The 27,910-nt window shown below is 46.6% G+C and overlaps 1 protein-coding gene across 2 annotated transcripts in view; it reads left to right on the top strand.

The window, feature by feature from the left end:
- LOC135050310 (interferon-induced GTP-binding protein Mx1-like) overlaps positions 1 to 27,910 on the top strand; it is a 139,381-nt gene that overhangs the window by 74,133 nt on the left and 37,338 nt on the right. For both annotated transcript variants that reach the window (XM_063956714.1, XM_063956713.1), the window contains exons 7-10: positions 10,896 to 11,094; positions 13,885 to 13,963; positions 16,342 to 16,464; positions 18,047 to 18,191. In XM_063956714.1, the coding sequence (XP_063812784.1) occupies positions 10,896 to 11,094; positions 13,885 to 13,963; positions 16,342 to 16,464; positions 18,047 to 18,191 (546 nt within the window). The remainder of the gene's footprint in view (positions 1 to 10,895; positions 11,095 to 13,884; positions 13,964 to 16,341; positions 16,465 to 18,046; positions 18,192 to 27,910) is intronic.

Here is a 27,910-nt window from a genome sequence, read left to right as displayed (position 1 = left end):
GCGGCTGAAGACTTCCCAGTCTTCTTAAGGTAGCGCACAGCACGGCAGCTGTGCGCCATTGCTCTCAGCACACTTCACACCAACGGTCACTGAGGGTGCAGGGCGCTGGGGGGGGCGCCCTGGGCAGCAATGAAAGTACCTATGCTGGCTAAAAATACATCACATATAGCCCCTGAGGCTATATGGATGTATTTAACCCCTGCCAGGTTGTCAGAAAAACCGGGAGAAGAGCCCGCCGGAAAGTGGGCGGAGCCTATTCTCCTCAGCACACAGCGCCATTTTCCTACACAGCTCCGCTGCTAGGAAGGCTCCCAGGCTCTCCCCTGCACTGCACTACAGAAACAGGGTTAAAACAGAGAGGGGGGGCATTTTGTGTGGCGATATTATAATATATTAAGATGCTATAAGGGAAAACACTTATTATAAGGTTGTCCCTGTATAATTATAGCGTTTTGGTGTGTGCTGGCAAACTCTCCCTCTGTCTCCCCAAAGGGCTAGTGGGGTCCTGTCCTCTATCAGAGCATTCCCTGTGTGTGTGCTGTGTGTCGGTACGTGTGTGTCGACATGTATGAGGACGATGTTGGTGTGGAGGCGGAGAAATTGCCTGTAATGGTGATGTCACCCCCTAGGGAGTCGACACCGGAATGGATGGCTTATTTATGGAATTACGTGATAATGTCAACACGCTGCAAGGTCGGTTGACGACGTGAGACGGCCGGCAAACCAATTAGTACCTGTCCAGGCGTCTCAAACACCGTCAGGGGCTTTAAAACGGCCATTACCTCAGTCGGTCGACACAGACACAGACACGGACACTGACTCCAGTGTCGACGGTGAAGAAACAGACGTATTTTCCAGTAGGGCCACACGTTACATGATAAGGGCAATGAAGGAGGTGTTACATATTTCTGATACTACAAGTACCACAAAAAAGGGTATTATGTGGGGTGTGAAAAAAACTACCTGTAGTTTTTCCTGAATCAGATGAATGAAAAATTGCTAATATCTAAGAAATTATTGGCGTTATACCCTTTCCCGCCAGAAGTTAGGGCGCGTTGGGAAACACCCCCTAGGGTGGATAAGGCATTCACACGCTTATCAAAACAAGTGGCGTTACCGTCTCCAGATACGGCCGCCCTCAAGGAACCAGCTGATAGGAGGCTGGAAAATATCCTAAAAAGTATATACACACATACTGGTGTTATACTGCGACCAGCGATCGCCTCAGCCTGGATGTGCAGTGCTGGGGTGGCTTGGTCGGTTTCCCTGACTGAAAATATTGATACCCTTGACAGGGACAGTATTTTATTGACTATAGAGCATTTAAAGGATGCATTTCTATATATGCGAGATGCACAGAGGGATATTTGCACTCTGGCATCAAGAGTAAGTGCGATGTCCATTTCTGCCAGAAGATGTTTATGGACACGACAGTGGTCAGGTGATGCGGATTCCAAACGGCACATGGAAGTATTGCCGTATAAAGGGGAGGAGTTATTTGGGGTAGGTCTATCGGACCTGGTGGCCACGGCAACAGCTGAAAAATCCACCTTTTTACCCCAAGTCACCTCTCAGCAGAAAAAGACACCGTCTTTTCAGCCTCAGTCCTTTCGTCCCCATAAGGGCAAGCGGGCAAAAGGCCAGTCATATCTGCCCAGGGGTAGAGGAAAGGAAAAAAGACTGCAGCAGGCAGCCCCTTCCCAGGAACAGAAGCCCTCCACCGCTTCTGCCAAGCCCTCAGCATGACGCTGGGGCCTTACAAGCGGACTCAGGTGCGGTGGGGGGTCGTCTCAAGAGTTTCAGCGCGCAGTGGGCTCACTCGCAAGTGGACCCCTGGATCCTACAGGTAGTATCTCAGGGGTACAGATTGGAATTCGAGACGTCGCCTCCTCGCAGGTTCCTGAGGTCTGCTTTACCAACGTCTCCCTCCGACAGGGAGGCAGTATTGGAAGCAATTCACCAGCAGGTGATAATCAAAGTACCCCTCCTACAACAAGGAAAGGGGTATTATTCCACACTATTTGTGGTACCGAAGCCAGACGGCTCGGTGAGACCTATTCTAAATCTGAAATCTTTGAACACTTACATACAAAGGTTCAAATCAAGATGGAGTCACTCAGAGCAGTGATAGCGAACCTGGAAGAGGGGACTATATGGTGTCCTTGGACATCAAGGATGCTTACTTCCATGTCCCAATTTGCCCTTCTCACCAAGGGTACCTCAGGTTCGTGGTACTGAACTGTCACTATCAGTTCAGACGCTGCCGTTTGGATTGTCCACGGCACCCCGGGTCTTTACCAAGGTAAGGGCCGAAATGATGATTCTTCTTCGAAGAAAAGACGTCTTAATTATCCCTTACTTGGACGATCTCCTGATAAGGGCAAAGTCCAAGGAACAGTTGGAGGTCGGAGTAGCACTATCTCGGGTACTGCTACAACAGCACGGGTGGATTCTAAATATTCCAAAATCGCAGCTGATCCCGACGACACGTCTGCTGTTCCTAGGGATGATTCTGGACACAGTCCAGAAAAAGGTGTTTCTCCCGGAGGAGAAAGCCAGGGAGTTATCCGAGCTAGTCAGGAACCTCCTGAAACCAGGAAAAGTGTCAGTGCATCATTGCACAAGGGTCCTGGGAAAAATGGTGGCTTCTTACGAAGCGATTCCATTCGGCAGATTTCACGCAAGAACTTTTCAGTGGGATCTGCTGGAAAAATGGTCCGGATCGCATCTTCAGATGCATCAGCGGATAACCCTGTCTCCAAGGACAAGGGTGTCTCTTCTGTGGTGGCTGCAGAGTGCTCATCTACTAGAGGGCCGCAGATTCGGCATTCAGGACTGGGTCCTGGTGACCACGGATGCCAGCCTGAGAGGCTGGGGAGCAGTCACACAGGGAAAAAATTTCCAGGGAGTGTGGTCAAGTCTGGAGACTTCTCTCCACATAAATATACTGGAGCTAAGGGCAATTTACAATGCTCTAAGCTTAGCAAGACCTCTGCTTCAAGGTCAGCCGGTATTGATCCAGTCGGACAACATCACGGCAGTCGCCCACGTAAACAGACAGGGCGGCACAAGAAGCAGGAGGGCAATGGCAGAAACTGCAAGGATTCTTCGCTGGGCGGAAAATCATGTGATAGCAGTGTTCATTCCGGGAGTGGACAACTGGGAAGCAGACTTCCTCAGCAGGCACGACCTCCACCCGGGAGAGTGGGGACTTCATCTGGAAGTCTTCCACATGATTGTGAACCGTTGGGAAAGACCAAAGGTGGACATGATGGCGTCCCGCCTGAACAAAAAACTGGACAGGTATTGCGCCAGGTCAAGAGACCCTCAGGCAATAGCTGTGGACGTTCTGGTAACACCGTGGGTGTACCAGTCGGTGTATGTGTTCCCTCCTCTGCTTCTCATACCCAAGGTACTGAGAATTATAAGACGTAGAGGAGTAAGAACTATACTCGTGGCTCCGGATTGGCCAAGAAGGACTTGGTACCCGGAACTTCAAGAGATGCTCACAGAGGACCCATGGCCTCTGCCGCTAAGAAGGGATTTGCTTCAGCAAGTACCATGTCTGTTCCAAGACTTACCGCGGCTGCGTTTGACGGCATGGCGGTTGAACGCCGGATCCTAAGGGAAAAAGGCATTCCGGAAGAGGTCATCCCTACCCTGGTCAAAGCCAGGAAGGAGGTGACCGCACAACATTATCACCACAGGTGGCGAAAATATGTTGCGTGGTGTGAGGCCAGGAAGGCCCCCACGAAGAAATTTCAACTCGGTCGATTCCTGCATTTCCTGCAAACAGGAGTGTCTATGGGCCTAAAATTGGGGTCCATTAAGGTTCAAATTTCGGCCCTGTCGTTTTTCTTCCAGAAAGAATTGGCTTCAGTTCCTGAAGTCCAGACGTTTGTCAAGGGAGTACTGCATATACAACCCCCTTTTGTGCCTCCAGTGGCACCGTGGGATCTCAACGTAGTTCTGGGATTCCTCAAATCACATTGGTTTGAACCGCTCAAATCTGTGGATTGGAAATATCTCACATGGAAAGTGACCATGCGGTTGGCCCTGGCCTCGGCCAGGCGAGTGTCAGAATTGGCGGCTTTGTCTCACAAAAGCCCATATCTCTTTTTCCATTCGGACAGGGCAGAACTGCGGACTCGTCCCCAGTTTTTCTCTAAGGTGGTGTCAGCGTTTCACCTGAACCAGCCTATTGTGGTACCTGCGGCTAATAGGGACTTGGAGGACTCCAAGTTGCTAGATGTTGTCAGGGCCCTGAAAATATATGTTTCCAGGACGGCTGGAGTCAGGAAAACTGACTCGCTGTTTATCCTGTATGCACCCAACAAACTGGGTGCTCCTGCTTCTAAGCAGACGATTGCTCGTTGGATTTGTAGTACAATTCAGCTTGCACATTCTGTGGCAGGCCTGCCACAGCCAAAATCTGTAATTGCCCATTCCACAAGGAAGGTGGGCTCATCTTGGGCGACTGCCCAAGGGGTCTCGGCTTTACAACTTTGCCGAGCTGCTACTTGGTCAGGGGCAAACACGTTTGCAAAATTCTACAAAATTGATACCCTGGCTGAGGAGGACCTGGAGTTCTCTCATTCGGTGTTGCAGAGTCATCCGCACTCTCCCGCCCGTTTGGGAGCTTTGGTATAATCCCCATGGTCCTTACGGAGTCCCCAGCATCCACTTAGGACGTCAGAGAAAATAAGAATTTACTTACCGATAATTCTATTTCTCGTAGTCCGTAGTGGATGCTGGGCGCCCATCCCAAGTGCGGATTGTCTGCAATACTTGTACATAGTTATTGTTACAAAAATCGGGTTATTATTGTTGTGAGCCATCTTTTCAGAGGCTCCGCTGTTATCATGCTGTTAACTGGGTTCAGATCACAGGTTGTACAGTGTGATTGGTGTGGCTGGTATGAGTCTTACCCGGGATTCAAGATCCTTCCTTATTGTGTACGCTCGTCCGGGCACAGTATCCTAACTGAGGCTTGGAGGAGGGTCATAGGGGGAGGAGCCAGTGCACACCACCTGATCCTAAAGCTTTTACTTTTGTGCCCTGTCTCCTGCGGAGCCGCTATTCCCCATGGTCCTTACGGAGTCCCCAGCATCCACTACGGACTACGAGAAATAGAATTATCGGTAAGTAAATTCTTATTATCCCTCACCTCTCTGCCTGGTACAAAACCAACTTGATCGGGGTGGATAATGTCCAATAGTAGAGGTCCGAGACGGTTAGCAATTAGTTTTGCAAAAAGTTTAATGTCCACATTCAATAGCGAAATAGGTCAATAACTTGTCGGGATAGAGGGATCCTTGCCTCTTTTGGAATAACTGTGATATGAGCCCCAAGGGACTGGTCTGAAAAAGGGACACTCTCAGAAATCGCATTACAGGCCTGAAGCAAGAGAGGCATAAGTTTATCCTGAAAGGCTTTGTAATAGGTTATGGGAAAGCCATCAGGGCCAGGGCTTTTGCCTGTCGGAGAAGATTTAAGAGCTACAGAGAGTTCACCTTCTGTAAAAGGCTTCTCCAGGATTCGTTTTATTTCCTCCGGCAAAATAAGGAATTCAATTTTCTCTAAAAACTCCCTAGTGGCTACCTCATGGCATTTAATGTCTGCAGTCGAGCGGTTCAAATTCAAGTTGTACAATTCCGTATAATAATTATGGAAAACTTTTGCAATCTCGCTATTGGTGACATGGAGGGCACCCATAGAGTCTTTAATCTTAGATATGTAAGTGAGTGTTCTTTGTGCTCTAAGAGCTTGGGCTAAAACTCTCCCAGGCTTATTACCCCATCTGAAATACTTACTTACTTGCTCTACGGGTTCCGTCATTAAGTAAACTATTAAGCGAAGCTCTTGCATTTTGTAGTTCCACTAGCGTGTCAGAAGCAAGTGTCTGTTTATGTAACATCACCAAGTCTTTCATTTTTAGGAGTAAAGCATTTCTGCATTCAATCTTTTGATTTTTGAGGTATGAACCCAATTGAATGCACTTGCCTCTTATCACGCATTAGTGTGCCTCCCACAGTATGACTGGTGAAATGTCAGTAGTTGAGTTTAACTCAACATATTAATCTATAGCTTTCTCCAACTGGGTGCGACATTCTACATCTCGAAGTAGTTGTTCGTTAAAACACCACTGCCAATGTCTCGTAGGCGGATGGCGGAGAGATATAGTTAGTGTAATGGGGGCATGGTCTGACCCAACTATCTGGCCTATGGTAGCGTCTATTATAAGACCCAGGTGCGCCTGGCTCACGCAGAAGTAGTCAATCCTAGAATAGGAGTTCTGAGGATGGGAATAAAATGTATAATCCCTGCCTGCTGGGTGAAGCAGGCGCCAAGTGTCTACCATTTGAAAATCTTGTAAAATTAATCTAACCTCTTGGTCTCTTTCATAGAAGTCCTGGGGGTACCAGCAGTAGTGTATAAGAGAGGTTCAAGCACCCAGTTAAATTCCCCTCCAATAAAAAGGGTAACTTCTATATTATGTTCTATCAATACAAGGGACTTTTTAAGAAAGCGAGACTGTCCTTGGTTGGGGAGATAAAGATTAATAAAGGTAAATTTTTGTTGGGCAATAGTGCCCTTAACCATTAGTCCCCTCCCATCCCCGAATGGGGTCTCCAAGACTTCCGTCAATATGATGTGTTTAGCAAATAGTATAGTGACACCTCTAGCTTTCACTCCTGTGGAATTATTAAAATAACCTCGTGGAAAATGTCTAGGGGAAGCGCCTTTTTTAAAATGTTTCTTGTAGAAACACCACCTGTGCCCTATCAGTATATAGGGTATGCAGTAAACGGGATCTCTTTTCTGGTATGTTGAGACTTTTCACATTATAGGAGAGTAGTTTTAAACTAGCCATCAAAGATGCATAGGTAGAGCCAACCTTATGTGAACTAGCATCCCGACTTCTGGTTGTCCAGCATAGGGATACCGTCCAATTCTAACCTGTCGGATAAGGGAGTAAACTTGGATAGGAGGAAAGATACATGAGGGTAGAAGGGGGAAAACAAACGTGTACATTAGTAAACATGGAAACCACAGGAAAAAACTATCAAAGTTGCCAATTCCTAATCTGAGGTGCGGTTTCCAAAAAAATTTAAAAAATGTAAAAAATCCTAGGTACTCTGCACGTAGAGCCATGGGAGAACGTAGACACTCCATGGGCAACAAAATTTACAGCAGAGAGTAGGGGGGTTGAAGGGTACTGGTGAACGTGATGTTTAATCCCACTATATAAGTAGGAGGAATAATTTCAAAACGTGACAAAATATGCCTAATCAACTAGCAAAAAATAAAAAATAAGATATGGGACAATAACTGGCATGCATGTATGTCAAGACATGAGATTAAAGTAAACCGTGAGATAGATCAAAATATAAACCTCTAGCTACTCCAAGAGGACTGTGAACCCAATAAGTAACATTCTAGAACAAGCACTGCACTAAAGCATATTGCTCGATAAAGGATATTAGAGGTCAGTGCAAAGTCTTCAATCAAGTGTCCTCCACTGTGTCCTCAGAGCAGCCAGCATAGGGTCGTCTGGAGTTGCTGACTTTTTGCCATGACTACTTGTGGGGCTGAGACAGCGTGGACTGGTCAAGGGGGGTCCGTCCAATTCAGAAGTGTAATGGCTGAACAGAATTTTGGTACATCTTCATTGTCCTGAAGTGAATAATGAGAGCCCTCACTAACCACCTGAATGCTTATAGGAAAACCCCATCGAAACCTGATTTTCAATTTATTGAGTTCCTCTGTGATAGGGCGTAGCAATCGTCGTTGCTGCAAAGTGATCCATGAGAGATCCTGGAAGATTTGTATGTGATGACCATTAAAGTCAATTTCCGTAGCCTGTCTTGACTTTCTGAGTATGTCCTCCTTTACTTGAAAATAATGAAGTCTGCAAATAACATCTTGGGGAAGTTCAAAGGCGCACCTTTAGGACGAAGAGCCCTGTGAGCTCTATCAAACATAATCTGAGCTCCGGATCAGCCCCCAAAAGGTCATTGAAGATTTTAGTCAGGGCATCCACTAGTCCCTGGGGGTAAACTTCCTCAGGCAATCCCGTAATCCGTAGATTATTTCTCCTACCTGTCACAAAACAGAGTCGCACTTTGACCTACATGCGGCGCAGTCCAAAACGCTGTCCGCCATTCGCTGATCCATCTGGCGTCCCACGCTGTCTGTCACAGCATCCATTTCAGGATAGTTAGGCTCGGCTCCTTCCTGGCCTGCTAGGCCTCAGTCCACTCTGAAGCCTAGCCTGGAGTATTGCATGTTACTTCCTGATCAGCTGATTCTGCAGAGAACTCTCCAACCAGGTACTGTTTCCCTGACATGTGATCCCTTCAGCCTATCACCAGAGAGCAAAGGGTATATGTTCCAGCTCTAAGCACTGGGAAGCTGTCAGTGCTTTGTTGTCCTCAAGCCTGTAGAGAGCTCCTGCAATCTCCTGCTTAAAGAGACAGTGCATTATCAACTTCAGCACTTCCTGACTCCTATCTCCAGGATATCTGCAACCCTGCACCGCTGGTTATCTCATCTCCAGGATATCTGCAAACCTGCACTGCTGGTTATCTCATCTCCAAGATATCTGCAAACCTGCTCTGCTGGTTATCTCATCTCCAGGATATCTGCAAACCTGCACCACTGGTTATCTCATCTCCAGGATATCTGCAAACCTGCATCGCTGGTTATCTCATCTCCAGGATATCTGCAAGCCTGCACCGCTGGTTATCCTATCTCCAGTATACCTGTAAACCTGCACCACTGGTCAATACAATCTCCAGTATATCTGCAAGCCTGCATCACTGAGTATCCTATCCAGCTATCCTCTACTGCTGGTTCAATCCCAGCTTCCAGCTCTCCAGTATTGCTGGTTCAATCCCAGTTTCCAGCTATCCAGCTATCCTGTACTGCTGGCTCAATCCCAGTTTCCAGCTATCCTGTACTGCTGGCTCAATCCCAGCTTCCAGCTATCAGTTTTCTACCACAAGTGTCACTCCACTATCATTGCACTGCTATCCCCAGTGTTCTAGTTCCTCATAGTTGTACAGCCATAGGCTTTAGCCGGACCTGCCATGTCTGTATGAGCAGGTCATATATCAAGCCCACACTATTCCGTCCTCGGGACTCCAGCCAACTAGCTACTCGACCTTGTCCAGTTCCACAAGTACCAACAGCCGTGACACTACCCCTGTTGTCAATGTCGTCAATTCTGCGTTTCATGTCGATCAATGACCGAGACTGATGAGAAACAAGGTCTTGTAGCTGTGTGAATGTAACGTTTGTCTCTTCTTTGGAGTCCTCAAGTGCTACTACTCGGTCTGCTACTTGAGTGAGATCATGTTTTAGAGAATTGATACGACTTTGAATTGAGTCCTGGATCCTCTTCTCCATAGACTGTAGATCTTGTTGGATATCCTGGCGAGTTGGTAGAGATCGCAATTGAGACAAGATAGCAGTCATATCAGAATTCTCTTTTTTTGATCCGCCAGACTGTTGCGAGAGAGGAGGGTCCAGAGTCTATAGACGGAGAAGAAGGGGCGGAGGAATCAGCGTCTGAGACTGACATTCTGAAAAACAAATGGAAAGACGTAGTTTTAGAAGGTTTCGCCGGGGTAGTTGCAGATTTCTTGGAGTATCGACGTCTTGGCATGAAGCAAGTCGACAGGGCACAAGGTTAGGTCTATGTTCCGAAAACATTTTGTATGATAAGGCACAGCTTGAATAACGTAACATTACACGTTCCCCTCTACGTGACTTAGTTACAGCATAGCGGAGGGAAGCATCCCCATCGTGTCCAAGCTGCTCTGCCCAACCAATAGGAAAGTGAAATAAAAAATTCAAAGTATGGGCGTGATGAGAGAAAATCCAGGTGTATTTAAAGCTGTAAGGAAAATTCCCTGTGTAATCTCCTGAGGGTGAATTTCTTACAGCTCACCACTAGAGGGAGATCTCATCCCAATTATTAATGAAGGGGATAAAAGAGGAGAATAACAATAGGACTACAGGCACTCATTCACTAGTCTCAGGTAAAGGGTATATGCAAATATCAGGGAGCCCAGCAGGTGTTGTGACACAGATGCACCAAATGAACCTCCAGTCAAAGATTCCTGGCAGCCACGTCTCTGTATTCCTGTGCACTGCTGGCTACAGACAGGGCACAGAGAGTTCATTCAATCAAGATGGCCTATAATTATATAGTGCCATCTAGGTGGAATGGCCTTGAAATCTGGCTCCCGGAGGCAGCAGTGGGGGGCGCCAACCGCACAGAGAGAGGGAGTCACACAGGTGAGAGCGCACCTGGTCCCCAGCTTCCCGGAAGTCCGAGGCCGCTAGCACCAAAATTCCTGAAGTGCAGGTTAGGTGGGGTTTTCATCAGGTCTGGGCAGGAGCTCCACAGGGACACGTCTCTCCCCAACGCCTGCCAAGCCACGCCCCCCTTGACTCAGTATTTTTAAGCGTGGCAACCAGAGGTGGGGCTGCAGCACAGTCCAAATTTCAAATAGGAGAGCCGCACCAACTGTCACCCCAAAATGACTCACTGGCAGTTGGTGTGGCTCCCTTGTTTTTTTTTACTGCGCTGTAGCCCCACCTCTGGAACCTCTGGAACCACCACTCCTCAGTAGTGGTTCCTGACAAAGTGCCCAGCGACCCTGTCTTAAGGTAGCTACAGTATAACGTGGAGGCTAGCTAATGCTCTATGCATACAGTACACCCATGCACTAGGAGAGCATGCATTCATATACAGCTGATTAATGGGTGCATTGCAGCTACAGGAGGTCACACTTGATCTAAAGCTTCTGGCGCAGCGATTTCCTCATGGATCATTTCATCATTATTCAACATACTGTACAGTAGCCCCTTGTTTTCCGTTGCAGGGATTCTGACTAAACCTGATCTAATTGACAAGGGCACAGAGGAGACGGTCGTCAATATACTAAACAATAACGCTATCCACCTGAAGAAGGGATACATGATTGTGAGATGCCGGGGTCAGCAGGAGATCCAGGACAGGCTCTCGCTGATGGAGGCCATCGAGAAGGAGAAGACTTTCTTTGAAGAGCACAAATATTTCTCGTGAGTTTTTCATTAATGTATTCCTCTTGGGGTTTTCCTTGTTCCTAAAATATACCAAGAGAGAGGGGGACTGGGCTAGTAAAGCAATAAAGCAAAATATATGTATATAATAACAGGCAGCACATATGAGAAATAGATAAATGATGCCATTAATACAGGTTGAGTATCCCATATCCAAATATTCCGAAATACGGAATATTCCGAAATACGGACTTTTTTGAGTGAGAGTGAGATAGTGAAACCTTTGTTTTCTGATGGATCATTGTACATAAACTTTGTTTAATACACAAAGTTATTAAAAATCTTGTATTACATAACCTTCAGGCTGTGTGTATAAGGTGTATATGAAACATAAATGAATTGTGTGAATGTAGACACACTTTGTTTAATGCACAAAGTTATAAAAAATATTGGCTAAAATAACCTTCAGGCTGTGTGTATAAGGTGTATATGAAACATAAATACATTCTGTGCTTAGACTTAGGTCCCATCACCATGATATCTCATTATGGTATGCAATTATTCCAAAATACGGAAAAACCCCATATCCAAAATACCTCTGGTCCCAAGCATTTTGGATAAGGGATACTCAACCTGTATATGACTGTTCATTTATTATGCTGAATGCACAAGAATAAAAATTACATGTATACAACATATAGCAGAAAAAAAGCAATAACTTTAAGTTTCAAGCTCAAAAAGCAACCTTGTCCAGATATCTGTCAGTGTATGCAATACAGCAAGATATGTTGCAAATAATATTGTAGAGAGTGTAACAGTTCCCAAATATAACAGCAGAAGTGTAAATATGTATTTCTGATAATGAGTTTGCTGTACTAGATGATACAATTTTCCATTTTCCAATAATGTTGTATAAAAATTCATTGGCCTGTATGTCTGTACGGTTATACATTCGGACACCCCTGCACCAATTGGGATGAAACCAGATGTTTTATTATTATTTATTATTAACCCACTTGGCTAATCTAAAAATCTTATCTTTGGTCTTTTACCATTCTCAGCATAACTCAGATATAAACAATAAATAATAATAATAATAATAATAATAATAATAGTAATAATAAAACATCTAGGTCAACTTTATATGTATGCAAAATATAAACTAAATGAAGATTCCTGTACATTTCTATTATTGAGAATTGAATTGTTTTATATAGACAAAATTCCAATGAATTGTCTTTTTTAAGAAAATTGTATTTTGTTTATCAGATTTGTTGCTATAGCAACTAGAATTATATGGAAATATGTTTTGCATAAGAGATTTATTTGCTATGAATGGGTTCAGAAGAAACGCTGTATACTGTTCAAAATATGTTTAATGTAATCTTGTCAGCTTTTGTGTTATATAAAAGAAAGCCCAGTGATTGATAGAGCAGCGCTATGTGCCTAAGTGCGCATGCGCACATGCACACAAAAAGTCCCGACTAGGGATATGTGCTTGTATCACTGGGCGGCGCAGCGCATGTGCGGGCGCTGTGGACGCATGACCAGCATCATCACAACGTGATGGCGTCGGGAACGCGGCCTCCGGGGGTCACGCACATGCGCCGTGTGTGGAGGATTGATGACTACAGTGTCCCAAGTAAGCCCTACACAGCAGGCGATAGATGCGGCGGGGCGGCGCCACATGATCGGCGCCGTTGCATCAGGGATGATGCCGGTCGCGGCGCCGTTGATGCTGCACATAGTGGGGACTATTGAGCCCACCTAGATATTATTACTGCATCATGTGATTAAGCACATGATCAGATTAACATCATCACATGATTAAGTGAACCAATGGAGATGTGTGGATCAGCGATTACCAAGCAACTGCTTTAAACAAACTAATAATGGCTGATCCACCCATCTCAAAAAAGGGAAGAAATTCAGTAATAACTCTCTGTGTATATTTCGAATTTTTGAATAAAACAGTGAGTATATGTATAGCATATTAATGGGTCTGTCTCCCTCACTTTTACTAAGTGTTTTTTTATATATATAATTAATGTTAATTGGATTGATTGCATAGCAACAGGTGCTAACAATAGCACCACCCAACAGGGTATATAAACTCAAGCCAGATACATCAGAACTACCTCTGACAAAGCTACATTTTGGGGACAAGCAGCGAAACATGTAAGGAGGACCCCACCAGCACCTTAAAAAGACTCCAGGGACCTTTACAAGAATTGTCCGAACCAGCACGGCACTTTATTCTCATAGCAGCTCAACTACTCCACAAATGGAATGAGGCTTGTGAAGCAATTTCCAGCAAATTCACATCCATCACCACGCCACTATACAAGTGGACATCTACGCTAATGGTCATCATAACAAAAGCCTGCCTGAGGATTATAGAGCTTAACAACTCAAGTGCAAAGCTTTCACAGGACCGGACTCTATAAATATTGTCCCTAAGAGCAGAGGTGCCAGATTACATGAATAGGTTTTGTGACAGTTTAAACTTTTTTTTATTCATTTATATATCTTTTATATCTATGGTGTATCAATAAAATAAATATTTACAGCTAATGCAATCAATTCATATATATTCCTTAATATTGTCCAGCGCTGCTTAATTGTGTTTATATAGGTACTGTACAGTGCCTGATTCTGAGTGGCCCAAGGCAGTGGAGGTGGTGTCACATACATGTGACTGAGTCAGCTGTTCACAGCCGATCGCAGTAGGCGGTCAGAATTGCAACCTCATGACGTGCCACTCAGAATCAGGTCCTATACCTGTAGTGATACATCTGGTCATGTGATTCTCTCATTTAATTGCTGCAGTGTTTTTCTGAGTGAGGAGAAGGCCACTGTCCCATTTCTAGCGCAGCGACTCACAACGGAACTGGTGGAGCACATCAATGTAAGTTGGCCGTATTGTCATAATATTGATTGTTATTTATTTTGTGTACAGAGCTTCTTCCATTAATTTCAACATACCATTAATTTCTATTAAATTTTCACACGAAGCACATACCCCATTGAAATGAATGGTCTATTGAAATGAATGGCCATGCATGTGAACATACCACGAACATATGAACTGTGGGCATTCAGCATGTAAATTGTATATCAAACACTTCTTTGCCGAGTAAGAACTTCTAAATAAAGCTGTGTCTAGACCACAGTCTGCAAGAAGGGGTCTGCAAAAGTTACTAAGATACATTATTTGTCTGTCACTGAAATTACTGTTTATGTTGTGGTGATAACAAGCCATAAGCTGATTTATAATAGGTTCCATAATTTTGAAAAGTTTTCACACATATATTTTATTCATTTCTGAAATTATTTCACTGATGTCTTCCTCTTTCTGGAACAAGTTCTAAGAATTAAAATTAATCTTTGAAAAAAGGTGCAACTGCTGCATACCATTGGGCACCATCAGAAAACTGTCCGATATTGTGCTCTGCTGTTGTCTATTGCATAATCGCACATTAAATAAACCACACCCTCTAAATTATGCAATAAACAGGGAGCATGCAGATGGTTTATAATTTTATAATATGCCTCCTGAATTAACAAACTTGTCTGCAATTGCCCAAAGGTGGATTGTGACAAGTATTAGGTAGCTATATGTGCCTATACTTATGCTCAGCAGGACTTTGTGGATCTGACAATGGAGTCATAAGCCAGTAGCAACAGCCATAGCCTAAATAACCTTTTTTGGTGGAAGAGGAACAAATTAGAGCAATATAGTAACATTTACTATTAGCTTCTTTATTAGCACATACTGGTATCTTACACAACAACCATCCATTTAGCATTTGCCCCACAAGAATGTTTGCAGACAGAGATGAATTGCTGAGGATGTAGGCTTCATGGGATGAATCAGGATAGCAAGTTACAACATTCATGATTTGAAATTTCTATATATTTTTCTGCCAAACTGCCTAATATTGTGCTCTGATGCTATCTATTGCACATTAATGGAATACGTATGATGTCTATAAGTATAAATATTTGCACTATTCAACTCATTAGGATGCTGATGTTGCTCTGATTGATCCTCCAGGGTTATCTCAGTCAGGTGATGATTTGCATTGTGCAGGTAGGTGCACAACGTACCATAACCTTGGACATCCATTATTACTACTTCCACACTGCTCTACATGCTTTTGGACACTTAAAAATGCATCACGATCAATTACCTGCCATTAGAATGGTGTTTAGATGCCAAAATCGAATGTCTAAACATTCTAAACATTTGGGGATTTCAGGTTCGATTTTAAGCTGATTTTAAAAGTAAATTTTAGTAACTGAGGGGATTTTATGTTGGGCTATGGAAAAACATTGATGTTTTTCCAAAATTTGATTTCTCTTGGAATGTGAGTTGAACTTGGCTTTAGAATCGATTGGACATTCGATTTGGTCTTTAGTAAATCTCTTCAATCCAAATCGAATGGAAATCGAATGCCAAATACCTTGAAACTCAAAAATTTAATTTTAGCAAATATACCCCTATGAGAACATACAATCTCCACATAGATAGGGCTCTGATTGGAATCAAGCCCATGTCCCTGCTACTGTAAGGTAGCAAAACTAACCATTTATGCCACTGTACTGCCTGATTGGGTTGTCCTAGACATATGGGTCAGGAAAAAACTGGACAGACAAGAACTAAATCTTATTGAGTGTATCGGTAATTGTTTGACTTCTTTTAGGGGCAAGGATTTTCCTCGATAATTAAGAATCCATCTGGCCATAGCAATTCAGAATTGCTCTGAAGTGGGGATAGCTGCTCGGAAAATCAACTGTCCTAACGATCCAAAGTAGCAGTGTTACTTACCCCTTGCTGACGCATGCGGGACCTGAGGTACACAGGACATGCAGTGTGGGGGCAGTGAAGGGATCCAGTTGGGTCCTGATTTCTAACCCTGAACTCCTTCCTCTAGGGAGGAGCAGACACTGGGATCCAACGCCATCTGAAGATGGAGTAGGTTACCGCAGGCAAACTCCAAAAGCTTTCAGTGTACAGAGTTTGCTGAATAATAGGCAGTCCCTAATAATGAAAGGGACTGTTACTGAAAACTCGGTTTTCCACATGTGTAACGGGCCCATAAAGGATGTTGAATACAGTAGGTCCCTAACTGTGCCCTGGAAGTTTCAGCCTTTTGGCCATGGTTTCAAGAGATAAGAGCCAGCATATAACCTGAACTCCCAGCTGCCGATTCAGTGAGTGGCTCCTGTACAGTAACTCCCAAATAATCAAATCTCTGAAGAAAGAACTTTTTTTTCTCTTAGAAATCACTTCCGAATCTTGAAGGTCAGATAAAAAGCAAACTTCAGTTAACAAGAGATGAGCTACTGAAGTGCGGTAGAGGGGTACCCGAAAATGAAGGTGACAAACTCACCTTCCTGGTGGAGGTAAGTGTAAACCTGCTCTAATACTGTACTTTAATTTTTAAACTTTTATGTATACTGTACATACAGTATATTGTGGCTTACCCCTAAAAATTAAGCCGACTTGTCTGTATCACAAATGACGCTTGCACGAATTGTTCCAGACAATATTTTTATTGCAAACCAGTAGACTCTTAAAGTAAAATTTCAAACTCATAATTCACCTTAACTGTGGAAGCTCCAAGTTTAAACAGATGAAAGATATTGCCCTAACAATTGGCTTTCAATTAGCCTCTACCTGGGAATCACTGAAAAAAAAGTCAGCTTTTATGGATAAATGTCCCCATAATTCAATTAACATTAATCATACTGTGACTCTGAAGGAAATCTGTGAAAAAGACCAAAGAGCATTCTAAGAAAATTAAAATAAAATTATACATTCACAAGACAGGAAAAGGCTACAAAATAAGACCCAAGTGTTTAGATATCCCTCTAGCCCCCCAGTGTCTCTCCAGCTCCAGCCAGTCACCCCAGTATCTCTCCAGCCCCCAACCCCCATGTCTCTCCACCTAGCCCCCTTCTGTCTCTCCAGCCACTACTGTCTCTCCAGTCTATCCACTAGTTTTTCTAAGGCCCCTCCAGTGTCTCTCCAGGTCCAGAAAGTCACTCCAGTATCTCTCCAGCCCCCAACCCCCGTCCAGCCAGCCCCCTTCTGTTTCTCCAGCCCACTCCTCTCTGTCCAGCCAATCTCCCAGTCTTTTTCTGCCCCCCCCCCCCCCCCCCCCATGTCTTTCCTGCTCCAGGAAGTCACTCCAGTATCTCTCCAGCCCCCAATCCCCGTGCCCATCTAGCCAGCTCGCTTCTGTGTCTCCAGCCCACTCCTGTCTCTCCAGCCAATCCCTCAGTGTCTCTCTGCCCCCTCCGCCAGTGTCTCTCCAGCTCCAACCAGCCCCTTCTGTCTCTCCAGTCCCATTGTCTCTCCAGCTCCAGCCAGCTCCCATCTGTCTCTCAAGTACCCCCAGTGTCTCTCCAGCCAATCCCCCAGTGTCTCTCTGCTCCTCCCCCCAGTGTCTCTCCAGCTCCAACCAGCCCCCTTCTGTCTCTCCACCCCCATTGTTTCTCCAGCTCCAACCAGCCCCTTCTGTCTCTCCAGCTCCAGCCAGCTCCCATCTATCTCTTAAGCCCCCCCCCTCCCCCAGTGTCTCTCCAGGGTGTGAGGTGTGGGCCGTCCTGGACCAAGGGGCTTGTGTGCATTGCGCCATTAAAGTTACACCACTGTGATGATTATGGGCAGTTGACCAGAACTATCCAGTGCATTTCATTGACAAAGTCTGAATCAGAGATTAATGGGATGTTCTGAAGGCTCCAGCTAAGCTGGGTACACACTTTTTCAATCCCCGGCTATCTGCTAACGTTCCTGCATCGGCACTGCGTCTGCGTACACACCTACAGTCAACGCCGTTCACCCGATATCAGGAAAATGGGCTGACGATTGTATAGGTGTGTACCTAGCTTTACCCAAGCATTATTATATGTCCCTTAATCGTCTTTCATATCAGTATTGTTCATCAGCTGCACTAACACGTTTTATTGTGTCCCATTACAGAAAATTCAACAATTTAACCAGGACATTGCCCGTGTCACAAAAGGAGAGGAATTTGTGTCAGTAACAAAGACTCCAAAGCTTTATTCAAAGCTTAGACGGCTCTTCAGTAAATGGAAGAATGATCTGGACCAGTCCATCATGGAGTGTAAGTTATGGGAATGGCTATCCGTGCAGTTACCATATGAAATACATGATCCCTAGTGACTGTACTAACTCATGATTTATATAAAGGCATGTAACTCTATCTATCTATCTATCTATCTATCTATCTATCTATCTATCTATCTATCTAAGTCACATTATTATGACACCAGCTAATAGCCAGAGTAACCATTGTGTGCAGCACGGACGGCAGCTAGATGGGCTGGGAGTGAGTCGGTAAGGTGCTGGTAGGTTGGCACAGGTATTTGGAGCCATGCTGACTGCAGGCATCCCACAGCTGCTGAAGGGTGCATGGTGGAGGATCCATTGAATGACCACAATGATCGAGGTTTTCCCACAGATGCTCACTTGGGTTCAAGTCAGGGGAATTAGTGGTCCAGGGAAGTACTTGGAAGTCTTGGTCGTGATCATCCAACCACTTTGGACATTTCTAGCCGTGTGACTTGTCGCATTGTCTTGCTGGAAGATCCCATCCGCCCCAGGGAAGACAATCAACATGTATGGGTGTACATGATCTGCAAGGATGGATTCAGTTGAGGCTGTGTTCTACATGGATAAGTGGTCTCAGAGATTGCCATGAAAACATTCCCCAGACTAGAAAGCTGCCACCACCAACTGGTGTTCTTCCAGCAATGGTTGCAGGGTGTTTGTTCTCCCATGTTTCTCGCCTGACATGCCAACGTCCATCCATTCGATGAAGCAGAAAACGTGACTCATCGGTGAAGGCAACCACCGTGCCAATCAGCGGAGGTCCAATTCCGATACAGCTGTGCAAATTGAAGCCTTTTCAGCCGATGTATCTTTGTTAGCATAGGCGCAGTGACCATCCGTTTGCTTCGGAGCCTCATACGCAGCAGGTTTCACTGAACTGTCGTTTTACACACGTCTGGTGGCCCCAAGATTAATTGTGATGGTGAGCTGCTCCACTGTAGCATGTCGGTCGTCCCGCACGCACCTTCATAGCCGACGTTCACCTCTCACATCAATGGCACGTGGTGCTCCGCAGTTTCCACGTCGGTTATTCGCAATGGGGCCATTTGTCCAGTCACAACACACCTTCACTGCACCAGCACGCGGACAGTTCACACACTGCGCTGTGTCAGATATACTGCCACCCGTGGCACAAAAGCCGATAATTATCCCTTTCTGCAACTCGGATAAATTTGCCCCTTTTATCCATGACAGCAACGAGTGATATGTGTGCAGACGGCCTATCACACACCTTATATACCCACCAAGCCAGCGCATGACATGCAACGTACTTCATGGGCTACACGCTACCGAGGTCACATGTAGGAAGTGGTCATAGTAATGTGACTCGACTGTGTGTGTATATATATATATATATATATATATATACACACACACACAGTATATATTCAGTGTGTATATATATATATATATATAGAGAGAGAGAGAGAGACAAGCGACATAGACCGACACTCACCCTTGCATCAAAGTTTATGTGTGGGTGCCCTCTGTGGAGGTAGGTACTTGTGAAGCAAGGATACAGAGGCACTCCACGTCTTTTTTCAGTATATAATTGTATTAAGTAGATGCATGTACAATTTTTCCAACATTTCGAGGCTCACTTTGCCCCGTTCTCAAGGTGTACATGTGCAAAAAAATGGTTTACAGACATACATTAAAAAAAAAAATCAAAAAAATAAACCATTTTTTGGGAGATAGTATGGAACCTTGTGGGACACCACATAGCAGTGGTACTGGTGATGATGAGTGGACTCCAGATGAAACTCTCTGTGACCTGGCAGTGAGAAAAGATTTGAACCAGCTAAGGACTGTGCCGTCCAGTCCACAGAAATTTTTCAGGCGCTCAATCAGAATCCCATGGTCCACGGTATCAAATGCTGCAGAGAGATCCGCAAGGATTAAGATGGAACTGTCACCTCTGTCTCTTGGCCTCAGAAGATCATTTAACACACACACCAGGACTGTTTCAGCGCTGTGTCTTCTCCTGAATCTTGATTGGAATGGTTCATACATTTCATGGGTTGTCAGGCGGGTTTCCAGTTGATTTGCCACCATTTTCTCTATAACCTTTCCTAGAAAAGGAAGGTTTGATACCGGTCTGTAGTTGGTCATGCAGTTGGGATCTAAATTAGGTTTTTTGAAGAAGAGGTCTAACATTTGTTGCCTTTAAGGGTTCAGGAAATATTCCTGCCTGCAGAGAGCACTGACCTATTTTGGCACATACAGGGCAACTTATGTCCATACACCCTATTAGGTGCTTGGCTGAGGCCGGGTCCAGAACACAGGACATGGACGCAACATTTGGGCTATTTCAGCAATATCTTTTACCTCCATTGGGTCAAAGCTGGTCCAGGGTAACAGGTGGCTTATAGTGGCAGGCTTGGTAGTTTGGCCCTCCTTTGATGGCACTGTGGAGATTCCAGCCTGGATGGTGGATATTTTATCTGCAAATAAGTTTGCAAATTCATTGCATCTTGCCTCGGAGAAGGTTTCATTGGGCTGCATGCATGCTAGCTTGCAAAGCATCTCCACTGTGCGGAAAAGCTGAGCTAGCCTCATGCAGTGATCTCATGTGACAGGAACTCTGATTTCTTATGGATGATTGTGGGCTGATATTCTTCATAATGCTTTTTTAGTTTTATCTTATCCTCTACCAGGTTAATATATATATACAGGGCCGGATTAACAATGGGGCGGGTGGAGCTGCAGCTCCAGGCCCCCCATCAAAATAGGCCCACAGCATCTGCTCTTCTGCTGCTGTAGACAGGAAAACATTTATTCCTGATACAGCATCCTGCTAGAGTTCACCCGTCCTGACGCCACCTCCCCTTTCACTCACTCGGCTCCCTCATCACCGGCGGCCGCAGCATGATAAACTGTGTTGTGTGTTCTCAGCCCTAGCCTCCTTGCGCTGCATACACAGACAGTGGGAGAGGATGTGCATCGATTTCAGAAGCACCGCCCCAGCACCACCGCGCGGCGCACCCTTTGTGTGTGAACTTCTGAAGGGATTGGGAACAGCAGCAGCACAGCCACAGGCAGACACCCCTATCTGGCCTCACAAGTGGGCACCACCACCACTGACACTCCACGGACTTTAAGTGGCCCCTTGAGCCCTTGGGGATACCCCCGCATGCATCAGGTAGGACCTGCCCAGCGGCGGATTGGTACGCCGGGACAGATTGTCAGTAGGCTGCCAGACTTGCGCAATTTAGTGGCTGTTCCCCCCAATGCCAAATAGCTACGGCCGCTGCAGCTCAAGCTGGGGCTGCAGCGGTGAAGGTTCTGTATGCCGCCCACTATCACAACAGCAGAACGAGGGACGTCCCCAGCTCGGATATTATGTTGCTGCGCTGCTGCTGCGGAAGACGTGCACCCCATGTGAGTGTGAGGGGAGTGGCTTCCGCGGCTCTGACTCTGTCACTCCTCAGTGTACATTTCCCTCCAGTGTGTGAGCTGTGAGGTCCCTCCTCCCAGGCAGCCCCGCCTCCACATACCAGCAGCCGGGGAGCACATCAATCATCTGTGCTGATTCTGCCCTGGCCGGCACATGAAACTCCGTTCCAGCCAGGAGGAGCTACTGTGTCACTGGTGAGTCACTGACTAGCTCCACAGGGAGACACAAAAAGCACTCTCAGCTCTGCACTGGGAAGGAGGGGGGGGGAGGGGGGAGGCTGTGTCATTATGTTTTCACTGGCTCCCATACAGACAGGCTGGACATGATGAGGTAAATAAGGCAATGTATTACAGATGTGGGGTCACTGCCAGGTCACTGTCTACTCAGGGCCTGGTTAACAATGGGGGTGAGGGTGCACCCCCAACCCCCATATGTACCTCCCCTTCATTACCCCCTGTGTGTACGTCCCCTCCGTCACCCCTGTGTGTATGTCCCCTCCGTCACACCTGTGTGTACGTCCCCTCCATCACTCCCGCGCGTGTCCCCTCCGTCACTCCCGCGCGTGTCCCCTCCGTCACTCCCGCGCGTGTCCCCTCCGTCACTCCCGCGCGTGTCCCCTCCGTCACTCCGCGCGTGTCCCCTCCGTCACTACCTTGTGTGTCCCCTCCATCATCCTGTGTATGTGCGCCACTGTCACCCTGCATGACAAAAAAGAGGGATGTGGTTCGTGGGGATGGCGTATCCTGAGAGACCACACCCCTTGGCGTGAAACCACACTGCTCTTCTGTCAGCACACGCGCCTATGGCGAGTGCAAATATACCTAGAATTGGTCAACTCGCCCTTGCCCTGTCATGCTGCTCCTCCTGTCATTTTCTTCTGGATCTGCCCCTGCTCCCAACCCCCACCCCTCCCTTTCTGCTACTCCTGGCTGCACCTGTAAATTGCCGCAGCCCTGCTGGAGGGAAGTCAGGCAGCCACCAGTCACTAGGACCCAGCGGCTTGCTGGTGTCCCAACAGGCGCAGCCTGTTTACAATGGCAGTTAACTCCAGTTAGAGGTACACACAACATAAGACCCCGCGCAGACAAAAAACACACTACAGTGGTAGCCGACCAGGTCAGTGGCTAATGGGGCGAGGGGAAAATTGTGTCCATGTGCACTGTTTGTCCCTCTGTCATCCTACATATATGCTCTACCTGGTGCAATGTGTATAACGTGCTCTGCATGGTGCAATGTGTATAATGTGCTCTGCCTGGCGCAAAGTGTATACCATGTTCTACCTGGCGCAAAGTGTAGACATGCTCTATCTGGTGCAATATGTACAACATGCTATACCTGGCACAGTGTGTATAGGAGTTTCTACCTGGTGCAATGTGTATAAGCGGCGCTACTGTGTGGTGTAATGTGATTTGGCACTATTATGTGGCCACGCCCCTTCCCCACGCAGCCAAGCCCCTAAAATTTTGTGGCGCGCTTTACTTTCCTGCGTTTAATTAGGCCTTCTGGGCAGTAATCCCGCCCACTTCAGACTTCACCCCTCAACAGAACCCCACCCCTATTAGGGCTGCTTCCATAAATTTCCCTGGCTGGATTTCGATCCCAATCCGCCCCTGGACCTGCCTATTTCTACAGTACCTAGGAAAGATTACCCCAGGGAGCATGGACACATAATATGTCCGTTGAAGCTTGAAGAGGGCTATTTGCACCAAATGCTGTGCAAAGATTATCAATTCAATTATAATAACCCCTGCAAGGATTACAAATATTCGATTTCACACAGCAGGATCCCTTGGGAATAATAAAAGGAATAAGCCGCACAGTGCTGTAACTGGACATTTTAGCCCTGTGTGCAAGAAACAGCATTGGTGCCCCCCCCCCCCCCAACCTATATTTAAAAGCGGGCCAGTGCGCAGCGTAGGCGCGTGCCAAAATTATAGGGGCCTTACACATATTACACCAGGTAGAGCCTCTGCCACACATTATGGCAGGTAGCGCCCCCTTTTATACATTATGGCAGGTAGAGTCCCCCTTTTTATACATTACAGCAGCACAGTCCCCCTTTTTACACATTACAGCAGCAGAGTACCCCCTTTTTTCACATTACAGCAGCAGAGTCCCCCTTTTTACACATTACAGCAGCAGAGTACCCCCTTTTTTCACATTACAGCAGTAGAGTCCCCATTCTTACACATTACGACAGGCAGTGTCCTCTTGTTACACATTACAGCAGCAGTCCCCCTTTTTACACATTACAGCAGCAAAGTCCCCCTTTTTACACATTACGACATCAGTCCCCCTTTTTACACATTACGGCAGCTGAGTACCCCTTTTTTACACATTACAGCAGCAGAGTCCCGCTTTTTACACATTACGACAGGCAGAGTCCCCCTTTTTACACATTACAACAGGCTGAGTCCCCCTTTTTACACATTACAGCAGCAGAGTCCCCCTTTTTACACATTACGACAGGCAGAGTTGTCTTTTTACACATTACGGCTGCAGGGTCCCCTTATTACACATTACGGCGGCAGAGTCCCCATTTTACACATTACGGTGGCAGAGTCCCCCACTTTACACATTACGGCAGCAGAGTCCCCCTTTTTACACATTATGGCAGCAGAGTACGAGGGGGGGGGCAACCAACATATATAGACCAAAAGAGGTGGCACTTTAAGGGACTTAGAAATCACAAGAGACAGCAGACACAGCAGTCAGAGCCCACCCCCCCATTCCCCAATCCGCCAGCCCAGCTACTGTACCTGTTTTTGTGGGGAGATGTAAGGAACATCAAAGCCCGTGTTACGCACACCAGTGCTAACAGGAGTATACCGGTGTATGAACAGAGAGGGATGCGAGGCAAAACGAACTCATAGACAGTATAACACAACATACACAGGAGGTGATGGAATAACTAATAAACACAAAATGAACGGGGAAGCCCAAAGGCTCAGGAATTGGGTGTCTCCCTAGTGTCAGGAATGCTCAGATGGAATAGAGCGGACAATGAAGCGAGATGTAGTGATTTAACATGTGGAGCACCCGAAATGATGTTGCTAAGAGCAACAGGAAAAACCCCAAAGGGTTACCAACGGGTGTGGGAATAAACTCCTTGGTCAGAGATAGAAATATAGACACAAGGAGAGTATCCACAATCCTAACCCCCACTTGCAGGGCACAGGTTCAGCTTACTGCCACTAAACTGACACCTGGACGCCCTGCACAGTGAGGGAGGATTAAGCAAGCAGGTCTGAGAGTACAGCCGCAAACCTGCTGGGTTCACAGAATAGCAAAAGAACCCCAGCAGGTTAAACAACTGACTCCAGTCTTACTGCTAAGTGCGGATTGGCAGAATGAAGTACCGAATCCCAAGGCCTATTCGCAGTAAGCAACAAGTAAATACAAAGTCACACAGTACTAGCTAACTCTCTGGAACTGACTAACAAACAAAGATTCAGCAGCATTTGCCTAGCCTGAGAGGATGGTTTATATAGCAGGTGCTGTCCACGCCCCACTCAGACCTCACAGACTGTGAGCACAGAACCAGCGCCAGATTCCCTGCCGTGCACAGAGCCTGTTACCACTACACAGTAAAAACCCGGACCGGAGTATCAGCTGCGCTCAGGTTACTTCGCTAACACTTGCCTCCCGGTTGCCATGGCGACGTGGCAGCACAGAACAGGAGATCCTAACAGTACCCCCCCTCTGACGAGGGGTCAAAGAACCCCTACCACCGGGTTTATCGGGGAACTGCGTGAAGAAAGAGCGTATCAGTCTGGGGGCATGAAGATCACAACTGCGCACCCACGACCGCTCCTCCAGGCCATACCCCTTCCAGTGCACCAAAAATGACAGCCGACCCCGAACCATCTTGGAGTCAAGAACCCTTTCAACCACAAACTCCCTCTGACCCCGTATCAGAAGAGGAGAAGGTCTTCCACTGGAAGAAGGATTACTAACCGCCAGTTTTAAAAGGGAACAATGAAATGTTTTATTGATACCCAATGAACGGGGCAGATCTAACTGAAATGCCACCGGATTGATAACCCTGGTGATCTTATAAGGGCCGATGAACCGGGGGCCTAACTTATGAGATGGCTGTCTCAACTTCAAATTCTTGGTGGACAACCAGACGAAGTCTCCTAATTTGAAGCTGCAGGGTCTTCTCCGCTTATCAAAAACCCTTTTGGTCACTAATGACACAGACACAAGGGCTTTCTTAACTTTCCTCCAAATACCCCTAAGGGCCGAAACCACAGAGGAACCACCAGGCGTGGAATCCAGGGGGTCAAAAGAATTGGCCTTAGGATGATGCCCATACACACAAAGGAAGGGAGAGATCCCTGTAGCAGAGTGAGCCGTGTTGTTATAGGCAAACTCCGCCATGGATAGATGAGCAACCCAGTCAGTATGACACTTGGAGACATAACACCTGAGGAACTGCTCCAAGGACTGGTTCACCCTCTCAGTCTGCCCATTAGACTGTGGATGGTAGCCTGACGACAAGCTCACAGAAATCTGGAGATCAGAACAAAATGCCCTCCAGAATTTGGCCACAAACTGGGATCCACGGTCAGAGACCACATCAAGTGGCAACCCGTGGAGGCGCACAACATGCTGCATAAATAACTCGGACAGGCGTCTGGCCGATGGCAACCCAACCAGTGGAACGAAATGCGCCATCTTCGAAAACCTGTCAACGACAACCCAAATGGCTGTCATCCCCGAGGATTTGGGCAAGTCCACCACAAAATCCATGGAAATGTGGGTCCATGGCTTAGATGGAATAGAGAGTGGATGTAATGGGCCGACAGGAACCCCTCTAGGAGTTTTATTTCGGGCACAAACGTCACATGCCCGAACCCACTGATCCACATCCCTAGCCACCGAGGGCCACCACACCGCCCTAGACAGCAACTCCCGAGTTCTGGCAATACCCGGATGCCCTGCCGACCTCTTGGCATGGAATTCCAGGAACACTCGCTGTCTTAACCTAGGAGGCACAAACAAGAGACCTACCGGAAGGTCTGGAGGAGCCTGCTCCTGTGCTCTAAGGACTAATGACAAGAGGTCCTGGGTAATGCCCACTTTAATACATGATGGGGACACAATGGGCAATGGCTCCTCGGTGGTCTCTTGGACTGGAGCAAAACTCTGCGAGAGCGCATCAGCCTTGATGTTTTTTGACCCAGGGCGATATGTTATCAAAAAATTAAAGCGAGCAAAAAACAAAGCCCATCGTGCTTGCCTGGCATTGAGCCGCTTCGCTGACTCTAAATATGCCAGATTCTTATGGTCGGTGTGAATTGAGACCACAAACTTAGCCCCCTCAAGCCAGTGTCTCCACTCCCCAAGTGCATCCTTTATAGCCAACATTTCCCGGTTACCCACATCATAATTCACCTCGGCAGACGAAAATTTACGGGAAAAGTAAGCACAGGGATGAAGGCGATTATCAGACACCCCCATCTGAGAGAGCACTGCCCCAATACCTATCTCAGAGGCATCCACTTCTACCACAAAAGGACGCTCTGGATCTGGGTGTCGCAGCACCTTGGCCGAGACAAATGCCCTTTTGAGACGGGCAAAGGCCGCTTTGGCCTCACAAGACCAGTGAGCAACATCCGCCCTTTTCTTAGTGAGTGCCACAAAGGGGGCCACTATAGACGAAAATCCAGCGATGAACCGTCTATAAAAATTTGCAAAGCCCAGAAAACGCTGAAGCGCCTTCAAACTAGTGGGCTGCACCCAATCCTGGACTGCCTGTACCTTAGAACCCTCCATTTGGAAACCTTCTGAGGAGATAATATACCCTAGAAATGCGATTTGCCGGACTTCAAATTCGCACTTCCTCAGCTTCGCCCCAAGCTGGTGGTCTCTGAGTTTCTGGAGGACTAAGCGTACATGCTTCCGATGTTCCTCCAGGGAATGGGAGAAGATTAGGATGTCATCTAGATAAAAAACTAAAAATCTATCCAAATATTCCCTGAGCACATCGTTCATGAATTCCTGGAAGACTGCCGGGGCATTAGAGAGCCCAAAAGGCATCACCAAATATTCATAATGCCCTGAGTGGGTATTAAAGGCAGTCTTCCATTCATCCCCCTCTCTTATTCGGATTAGATTGTAAGCACCGCGTAGGTCAATCTTAGAAAAAATGGTGGCAGTACGAAGCTGGTCAAACAAAACCGAAATGAGAGGCAGTGGGTACGAGTTTTTAATCGTGATACGGTTCAATTCCCTGAAGTCGATGCAGGGTCGCAACGAACCGTCCTTTTTACCCACGAAGAAGAACCCCGACCCAACTGGGGACTGTG

The sequence above is a fragment of the Pseudophryne corroboree genome, chromosome 2 (assembly GCF_028390025.1).
Source record: "Pseudophryne corroboree isolate aPseCor3 chromosome 2, aPseCor3.hap2, whole genome shotgun sequence".
NCBI classification, from domain to species: domain Eukaryota; kingdom Metazoa; phylum Chordata; class Amphibia; order Anura; family Myobatrachidae; genus Pseudophryne; species Pseudophryne corroboree.
The sequence above is the reverse complement of the archived record's forward strand: the minus strand, read 5'-3'. Positions and strand labels throughout refer to the sequence as shown.